Consider the following 10575-nt stretch of genomic DNA (forward strand, 5'->3'; position numbering starts at 1 on the left):
AGGGCTAATATTAATAGTACTTTTTTTTTTTTTAGAACTTTTCTATTGTGTTATTGACTGTATGCTTGTTTATTCCATATGTAACTATGTTGTTGTTTGTCACACTGCTTTGCTTTATCTTGGCCAGGTCACAGTTGTAAATGAAAACTTGTTCTCAACTAGCTTACCTGGTTAAATAAAGGTGAAATAAATAAAACATTAAATATGTTAAGTATTATGCTTACCAATAGATGGAAGTATTGATTAATACGGGGTTTGCTTTCCCCAATCCGTAGCCGTTTAAATATTTACCATATATATCGTGCTCGAGAGCCTCCGGTAGTTTAATGCCAGGTACATTTCGGTAATGTTATTCAAAGTTACAACTAAATGCTAAAACATACTCGCGTGTTTGGTGTCATCAATCTAAGAAGCATCCTAAGATACTACAATGACAGACTGACCAGGTGAATCCAGGTGAAAGCTATGTTCCCTTAATCTATGATCACTTATTAAATCCACTTTAATCCGTGTAGATGAAGGAGAGGAGACGGGCTAAAGAAGGATTTTTAAGCCTTGAGACAATTGAAACATGGATTTGACATGTGTGCCATTCAGAGGGTGAATTGACAAGACGAAATATGTAAGTGCCTTTGAAGAAGTTATGGTAATAGGTGCCAGGATTCCCAGGAGCACCAGTTTTTTTTTCAAGAACTGCAATGCTGCTGGGTTTTTCATGCTCAACCGTTTCCCGTGTTTATCAAGAATGGTCTACCACCGAAAGGATGTCAAGGCAGTGAGGCAGGCTGCTGTTGCTGAGTGAGTGAGTGGTGGCGGGGAAGAAGCTTCATACAGTGGAGCTCCCGAGTGGCGCAGCGGTCTAAGGCACTGCATCTCAGTGCTAGAGGCATCACTACAGACACCCTAGTTTGAATTCAGGCTGTATCACAACCAGCCGTGATTGGGAGTCCCAATGGGTGTCGCACAATTGGCCATTGTAAATAAGAATTTGTTCTTAACTGACTTGCCTAGTTAAATAAAATAAATACAGTTGTTGGAAGGGAGTTGTGTGTGTGGGTGTGTGTAGTACTGCTGAGAAAGAGTGCTTCTGCTGCAGCAGGCAGTTCAAGTTCAGAGATTCAACAACGAATAGCAGCGCTAGCTAACTACATACTTCTCCCTGAAAATGATTCTTTGCTCCATTTTTTTGTATCCTGACCTACCAATCATTACAGCCAATAGAGCAAGGAAGAAAAACTGAGAAAAAAAGCAGTTTCAGAAAGCAGGAGAAAGGGTTGAACAATGTCTGGGTATTTAGCTAGCTAGCTAACATTGGCCAGAAAGTTGAAGTCAGAGGAGAGAGGGAGTAACATGCAGAGATGAGAACATAGGAATGAACCTCTTTGACACGCTAGTTTACTGGCTAGATATGATTCTACTGTCAGTATGCCAGGTAAATGGGGAAAAATACGGGCATCCCAGGAGAGGACAGAAAAGTATTCTGTAGATACAGGGCCGGTCTTTGCTGTTCTGCCTCATAGGCCAGACCAAAAAACAAGAAAAAAGCAGGGTGAGTAACTTTCACAAGCATTATTTTTGAGTCTACATTCCCCCTGCGGTGATGGGGAATGGCAGCAGCACCAACTTGTATGTGGATCACCAGCATGTATCTCCTTTGGCCCCTCACTGGCTGGAACCCTGTTGCTCAGTGTCCTCTAAAGTTCAATAATTGGCTTCAACCTGGTAGTGGGGCTCCTGGTTGGCCTAACCCAGCACTTTGGGGGTGAGCAGAACACACACACACACACACACACACACACACACACACACACACACACACACACACACACACACACACACACACACACACACACACACACACACACACACACACACACACACACACACACACACACACACACACACACACACACACACACACACACACACACTTCCTTCAGTCATGTCTGTAAAGTCTCATTCCCCCTGTTTATCTAACTAATCCCTCATTATAGCGCTGCCTGTTTCTCTACTCTCTGTAGAGCAACATATGGGGAATGGCAGCAGCAGCACCAACTTGTATGGGGATCACCTCATCCTCTAGATGGAGCTAATATCAAACCAGCACTACTGTTTTGGTGAGTACTTAACTCTACACATGAATTTATATTTATTATTCAATAAAATTATCCAAAAAGCAAACTGCTTTTAGATTTTTAGAATCCAGATTAAAGGAATACTATTATTTTAGAGCAATGTGACTTGTATGAACACTATTTCACAAGAATGTTTTCTGAAGATACCTCTTAACCATTTACTATCACTTCTATAGTTCAGCTTAAATCATTTGGTGTGATGAACCAATAACAAAAGGGGGAAATGCAGTGAAGCAAATTTGACCATAAGTATTTATTATGGATACACCTATTGGATAAATGTGTAAACTCCTCTCTTGCTTCTGAAAAAAATGGGGCTAGTTTTCAGGCCTTGTGGGTGGGTTTTGAGTGGTCATATCTCTATAAATTTTAGCTTGACCTGGCAACACTGCCAATGAGAAGCAATCTGCCAGTCCGTCAAAGTAGCTAGCTTGCTAACGTCGGCGCCATAAGAAATTAAGCCAACTGCCTTTGACTGACAGCTAGCTAGTGCCATTTTTTCATGGTTCTAGGTAGATTTCTTTTAACCATTTTGAACAAAGAGCTGTTTGGGAGCCAAATTAATTTGCTGTTTTAGATGCTCACTGAAAAGACTCGACGTGCCAATCTCTACAAGGAGCAATCCAGTGGTCACATGATTTGTATCTGCTCTGTAATTGGATGATACAGACTGCAACGCTGTATGGACTGAGTAGTTTGTTTGCTCCCTAACTCTGATATGTACACAGTCTTGTACCCTTGACTTTCACTGTTTAAAAAAAAGCCATTTCTAATCTTTTGAATTAATGGTTCACCCCGGAGGTGTTTTTACCTATTCAATGTTTGGAACCACGATAACCAGCATGTTGTTGACATTTATATGCAAACATATTTTTGGGTTGTTAGTTCTGGAATCATTAACCGCAGGAAGAGGTTGGAGCCCTTTTGCTGGGAGGGGCAAACACGGCTTGGATTCCCTCCACATGTAAGGGGTGCGTGTTGGTGGCAGGGAAGTCAGGCGCAGGAGAACGAACTTGGTATAAACGGAGTTGTTTAATAAATGCTGACAAAACTCCAAAACAACCAAAATGTACAAAATAACAAAGTGGGTACAAAACCCGTCGCACAACACTAAATAGCACATCACACACAATCAAAACACAGCAACCCACCAAAGCCCCCACCATTTCTCCTTTACCCAAATCCAGATAGCTGATGTTCTGAAAGAGCGGCAAAGTCTGGACCCCTACAAATCAGCCGGGCTAGACAATCTGGACCCTCTCTTTCTAAAATTATCTGCCGAAATTGTTGCAGCCCCTATCGTCTGAGATTCCCAAAGGTTGGAAAGCTGCCGCGGTCATCCCCCTCTTCAAAGGGGGTGACACACTCGACCCAAACTGCTACAGACCTATATCTATCCTACCCTGTTTTTCTAAGGTCTTCGAAAGCCAAGTTAACAGATTACTGACCATTTCGATTCCCACCATACCTTCTCCGCTATGCAATCTGGTTTCAGAGCTGGTCATGGGTGCACCTCAGCCACGCTTAAGGTTCTAAACGACATCATCAGAACCGCCATCGATAAGAGACATTACTGTGCAGCCGTATTCATCGACCTGGCCAAGGCTTTTGACTCTGTCAATCACAACATTCTTATTGGCAGACTCGACAGCCTTGGTTTCTCAAATGATTGCCTCGCCTGGTTTACCAACTACTTCTTTGATAGAGTTCAGTGTGTCAAATCAGAAGGCCTGTTGTCTGGACCTCTGACAGTCTCTATGGGAGTGCCACAGGGTTCAATTCTCGGGCGGACTCTCTTTTCTGTACACATCAATGATGTTGCTTTTGCTGCTGGTGATCCTCTGATCCACCTCTACGCAGACGACACCATTCTGTATACTTCTGGCCCCTCCTTGGACACTGTGTTAACTAACCTCCAGACAAGCTTCAATGCCATACAACTCTCCTTCCGTGGCCTCCAACTGCTCTTAAACGCAAGTAAAACTAAATGCAAGCTTTTCAATTGATCGCTGCCCGCACCTGCTCGCCCGTCCAGCATCACTACTCTGGACGTGGACAACTACAAATACCTGGATGTCTGGTTAGACTGTAAACTCTCCTTCCAGACTCACATTAAGCATCTCCAATCCAAAATTAAATATAGAATCGGCTTCCTATATCGCAACAAAGCATCCTTCACTCATGCTGTCAAACATACCCTCGTAAAACTGACCATCCTACCGATCCTCGACTTCGGTGATGTCATCTATAAAATAACCTCCAACACTCTACTCAACAAACTGGATGCAGTCTATCACAGTGCCATCCGTTTTGTCACCAAAGCCCCATACACTACCCACCATTGCGACCTGTATGCTCTCGTTGGCTGGCCCTCGCTTCATACTCGTCGCCAAACCCACTGGCTACAGGTTATCTACAAGTCTCTGCTAGGTAAAGCCCCGCCTTATCTCAGCACACTGGTCACCATAGCAGCACCCACTCGTAGCATGTGCTCCAGCAGGTATATCTCACTGGTCACCCCCAAAGCCAATTCCTCCTTTGGTCGTCTTTCCTTCCAGTTCGCTGCTGCTTTAAGCAACAGGTGTCAGAGCAGTTCACAGATCACTGCACCTGTACTTAGCCTATCTGTAAACAGCCCATCTTATCTACCTACCTCATCCCCATACTGGTATTTATTTATTTATTTTGCTCCTTTGCACCCCAGTATCTCTACCTGCACATTCATCTTCTGCCGATCTACCATTCCAGTGTTTAATTGCTATATTGTAATTACTTTGCCACCATGGCCTATTTATTTCCTTAACTTACCTCATTTGCACTCAGTGTATAAAGACTCTTTGTTTTCTTTTGTTCTACTGTATTATTGACTGTATGTTTTGTTTATTGCATTTGTAACTCGCGTTGTTGTATGTGTCGAATTGCTTTGCTTTATCTTGGCCAGGTCGCAGTTGTAAATAAGAACTTGTTCTCAACGAGCCTAACTGGTTAAATAAAGGGGAAATAAATTAAATAAAAAAACTATCTCCGACAAGGACATGAGGGGAAACAGAGGGTTAAATACACAACATGTAATTGATGGGGTTGGAACCAGGTGTGAAGGAAGACAAGACAAAACCAATGGAAAATGGATCAGTGATGGCTATAAGGTTGATGACGTCGACCGCCGAACACCGCCCGAACAAGGAGAGGGACTGACTTCGGCGGAAGTCGTGACACCACCTTCTTTTAGCCACTTTATGATGGAACCTTCATCAGACGAGTTTGTAGTCACAAGCTTGATGTAAGGAATATTGGAACAAATACTAATATTTTGATTACTTTGATACACTATAAGTGAATTTGTCCAAATACTTATGACTTTTTTGAATGTGGGGACTAGATACATGAAGTACTTTCATTTCTAAACAGTGAAACATATATGAAAATAACCTCAAATATAAGGATGACATTATGTTCTGTCGCCTCATATGAAACATTTGATCTCAAATCCAAAATACTGGCGTATAGAGCACATTTTAAATGTTAGCTTTACTGTCCATGTTTGTTGTACAACTGGTGCAATACTATATAGTGCAATACTTTTGACCAGGGACAAAAAGAGTTTGTATGGACTCACCTGGATATATTTCTCAGGTGGGGAAGGAGGATGTGTTTTAAGATGCTGGGGCAGCTCTAATCTTACAACTTCCTTCAGCTTGTGGCTCTGCTCCTGTGTCTGTAAACATTACATGGAATATCTGAACATCTGAAGAAACTCAGATACAGTGCATTCAGAAAGTATTCAGACCCCTTTACTTTCCACTTTTTGTTACATTACAGCCTTAACCTAAATGTATTACATCGTTTTTTCCCCTCAATCTACACACAATACTCCATAATGATGAAGCAAACACATATTTTTAGACCTTTTTGCAAATATATTTACAATAAAAAAACAAATAATACATTAACACAAGTATTCAAACCTTTTACTCAGTACTTTGTTGAAGCACCTTTGGCAGCGATTACAGCCTCGAGTCAACTTCGGTATGACGCTACAAACGTGGCACACCTGTATTCGGGGTGTTTCTTCCATTCTTCTCTGCAGATCCTCTCAAGCTGTCAGGTTGGATGAGGAGTGTCGCTCCGCAGCTATTATCAGGTCTCTCCTGAGATGTTCGATCGGATTCAAGTCCAGGCTCTGCATGGGCCACTTAAGGACATTCAGAGACTTGTCCTGTTGTAAGGTGAACCTTCACCCTATTCTGAGGTAACAAGCGCTCTTGAGCAGGTATTTATCAAGGATCTCTCTGTACTTTGCTCTGTTCATCTTTCGATCCTGACTAGTCTCCCAGTCCTGACTACTGAAAAACATCCCCACAACATGATGCTGCCACCACCATGCTTCACCGTAGGGATGGTGCCAGGTTTCCTCCTGACTTGGCATTCAGGCCAAAGAGTTCAATTTTGGCTTCATCAGACCAGATAATCTTGCTTCTCGTGGTCTGAGAGTCCTTTAGGTACCTTTTGGCAAACTCCAAGCGGGCTGTCATGTTCGTTTTACTGAGGAGTGGATTTTGTCTGGCCACTACCATAAAGGTCTGATTTGGTGGAGTGCTGCAGAGATGGTTGTCCTTCTGGAAGGTTTTCTCATCTCCACAGAGGAACTTTGGAGCTCTGTCAGAGTGAGAATTGGGTTCTTGGTCACCTCTCTGACCAAGGCCCTTCTCCCTCGACTGCTCAGTTTGGCTGGGCGGCCAGCTCTAAGAAAAGTCTTGGTCATTCCAAACTTCTTCCATTTAAAAATTATGGTGGCCACTGTGTTCTTGGAGACCTTCAGTGCTGCAGGCATTTTTTATAAATTTCCCCAGATCTGTGCCTCGACACTCCTGTCTCGGAGCTCTACGGACAATTTCTTCGACCTCATGGCTTGGTTTTTGCTCTGACATGCACTGTCAACTGTGGGACCTTATATAGACATGTGTGTGCCTTTCCAAATCATGACCAATCAATTGAATTTACCACAGGTGGACTCCAATCAAGTTGTAGAAACATCTCAAGGATGATCAAGAGGAACAGGATGCACCTGAGCTCAATTTCGAGTCTCATAGCAAAGGGTCTGAATACTTACAGTGGGGCAAAAAAGTATTTAGTCAGCCAAACATTGTGCAAGTTCTCCCACTTAAAAACATGAGAGAGGCCTGTAATTTTCATCAAAGGTACACTTCAACTAAAATCCAGAAAATCACATTGTAGGATTTTTAATGAATTTATTTGCAAATTATGGTGGAAAATAAGTATTTGTTCATTTACAAACAAGCAAGATTTCTGGCTCTCACAGACCTGTAACTTCTTCTTTAAGAGGCTTCTCTGTCCTCCACTCATTGCCTGTATTAATGGCACTTGTTTGAACTTGTTATCAGTATAAAAGACACCTGTCTACAACCTCAAACAGTCACACTCCAAACTCCACTATGGCCAAGACCATAGAGCTGTCAAAGGACACCAGAAACAAAATTGTAGACCTGCACCAGGCTGGGAAGACTGAATCTGCAATAGGTAAGCAGCTTGGTTTGAAGAAATCAACTGTGGGAGCAATTATTAGGAAATGGAAGACATACAAGACCACTGATAATCTCCCTCGATCTGGGGCTCCACGCAAGATCTCACCCCGTGGGGTCAAAATGATCACAAGAACGGTGAGCAAAAATCCCAGAACCACACGGGGGGGACCTAGTGAATGACCTGCAGAGAGCTGGGACCAAAGTAACAAAGCCTACCATCAGTAACACACTATGCCGCCAGGGACTCAAATCCTGCAGTGCCAGACGTGTCCTCCTGCTTAAGCTAGTACATGTCCAGGCCCGTCTGAAATTGGCTAGAGAGCATTTAGATGATCCAGAAGAATATTGGGAGAATGTCATATGGTCAGATGAAACCAAAATATAACTTTTTGGTAAAAACTCAACTCGTCGTGTATGGTGGACAAAGAATGCTGAGTTGCATCCAAAGACCACCATACCTACTGTGAAGCATGGGGGTGGAAACATCATGCTTTGGGGCTGTTTTTCTGCAAAGGGACCAGGACGACTGATCCGTGTAAAGGAAAGAATGAATGGGGCTATGTATCGTGAGATTTTGAGTGAAAACCTCCTTCCATCAGCAAGGGCATTGAAGATGAAACGTGTCTGGGTCTTTCAGCATGACAATGATCCCAAACACACCACCCAGGCAATGAAGGAGTGGCTTCGTAAGAAGCATTTCAAGGTCCTGGAGTGGCCTTGCCAGTCTCCAGATCTCAACCCCATAGAAAATCTTTGGAGGGAGTTGAAAGTCCGTGTTGCCCAGCAACAGCCCCAAAACATCACTGCTCTAGAGGAGATCTGCATGGAGGAATGGGCCAAAATACCAGCAATAGTGTGTGAAAACCTTGTGAAGACTTACAGAAAATGTTTGACCTCTGTCATTGCCAAAGGGCATATAACATAGTATTGAGATAAACTTTTGTCATTGATCAAATACTTATTTTACACCAAAATTTGCAAATTAATTCATTAAAAATCCTACAATGTGATTTTCTGGAGTTTTTTTCACATTTTGTCTGTCATAGTTGAAGTGTACCTATAATGAAAATTACAGGTCTCTCTCATCTTTTTAAGTGGGAGAACTTGCACAATTGGTGGCCGACTAACTCCTTTTTCGCCCCACTGTATGTTAATAATGTATTTCTGTTTTATTTGTAATAAATTTGCAAACATTTCTAAAACCTGTTTTTGCCTTCTCATTATGGGGTATTGTGTGTAGATAGATGAGGAACATGTTTAAAAAAACATCAATTTTAGAATAAAGCTGTAACGTAACAAAATGTGTCAAAAGTGAAGGCGTCTGAATACTTTCCGAATGCATTGTATGCGATTGAGTGACCTTATAACTATAATTTAATTTTTTTGATTGAAATGGAGCCCAGTTCAGTATGTCCCTGACTGGCTAATCAAAGGAAGCTGATAAGGTTGTGTAGTTCTATTCACAGGAAATATATATATATATATTTTTTTTTTACCTCCTTTTTTTCTACCCAATTTCGTGGTATCCAATTGGTAGTCGTTACAGTCTTGTCTCATCTCTGCAACTCCCGTACAGACTCGGGAGAGGCGAAGGTCGAGAGCCACGCTTCCTCCGAAACACAACCCAACCTAGCCGCACTGCTTCTTTACACAATGCACATCCAATCCGGAAGCCAGTTTCACCAATGTGTCGGAGGAGACACCATACACCTGGTGACCTGGTCAGCATGCACTGCGTCCGGCCCGACACAGGAGTCGCAAGTGCATGATGAGAAAAGGATATCCCTGCCGGCCAAACCCTCCCTAACCAGGAAGACACTGGGCCAATTGTGCGCTGCCCAATGGCACAGCTGGCACTGTGATGCCTTAGACCAAACCGCCACCTGGGAGTTATTGGAAGTAGAACTCTTGTTCTGTGTTTATACCGCATCATGTTTCACTGGCTCACCTTGTAGGACGTGGTCAAGAATCCCCATTTATTGGGCCAGGCTTTGGCTGACTCAAGCTCTATTTTGACGTGAACTTTCCTGAAAATTAAGACACATAGAAAGCTTTTTGAAAGAGCATTGGGCCTGCATAAAAACACCAAATGGCTCATAAAACAATTAACATAGCGCAGAGAACCCTACTGACCTCAATCTATATTAAAAGTATAGGTTATTTTAGGGGTAATCTACCTAGCTATATATTTTCAGACACTGTTATCCCAATACTAGTCTACTAATACTACTAGCCTTCTACTACCACCACCATTAACGACTGTTACCAATCCATCATTACCACAACAAACAAAAACTCATGGCTAATCCTCTTTAACAAAAGTGACAAAACATTGTGCTATATCAAAAAAGAAAGGCTAATTTGTTAGCAAAATACAAGGAATACAATTCAAAATGTCATTGCATTTGTTTTGTTGTGAACCCATAGACGTTTTAAAGAGAAGAGTTTACCAGATTTGATCCTGATCCACAAAGTTGAATTCTTTACCAGATCCAGGTTGTTTTGGGGCTGCCATCTATGCCGGCAAGCTTGTCTGTCTCTGTGACTTCTTACCTTATGGTCTCTGTAAGTTATACTGGCAGATATGTTTACCGTCACCATAGCAACATATTGTAGTGGCACTATCCTTTTGTGTATCCTGGGATACAATGACAAATAATTTGAGTATCACACAGAGATCACACCATACACTGTGTGTGTGTAAAACAAGAAACATGAGTACATAATAAGGTGTTTACAGTGATGGACTATACAGTACCTAGTGAAAGTCTACACACCCTTTGCACAGTGTTCACGTTGTTGCCTTAAATTTCAATCTAAAAAACGATTAAGTAGGATTTTGTTTACTACTGATCTATAGAACTTCCTCCACATTTTCAGAGTGTAAAAAATATATA

General features: G+C 42.2%; 1 protein-coding gene across 1 annotated transcript in view; it reads right to left on the reverse strand.

Moving 5' to 3' along the window:
- Positions 1–10255, reverse strand: part of LOC124008744 (uncharacterized protein C20orf85-like) — a 31558-nt gene extending 21303 nt beyond the window's left edge. Inside the window, exons 1-3 of the mRNA XM_046320267.1 lie at positions 10129–10255; positions 9627–9705; positions 5752–5850 (exon numbers count right to left, since the gene is read on the reverse strand). Coding sequence (XP_046176223.1) covers positions 5752–5850; positions 9627–9705; positions 10129–10193 — 243 coding nt within the window. The 5' untranslated portion in view covers positions 10194–10255. The remainder of the gene's footprint in view (positions 1–5751; positions 5851–9626; positions 9706–10128) is intronic.
- Between the last annotated feature and the right edge of the window lie 320 nt (positions 10256–10575).

The sequence above is a fragment of the Oncorhynchus gorbuscha genome, linkage group LG21 (assembly GCF_021184085.1).
Source record: "Oncorhynchus gorbuscha isolate QuinsamMale2020 ecotype Even-year linkage group LG21, OgorEven_v1.0, whole genome shotgun sequence".
Lineage (NCBI taxonomy): Eukaryota > Metazoa > Chordata > Actinopteri > Salmoniformes > Salmonidae > Oncorhynchus > Oncorhynchus gorbuscha.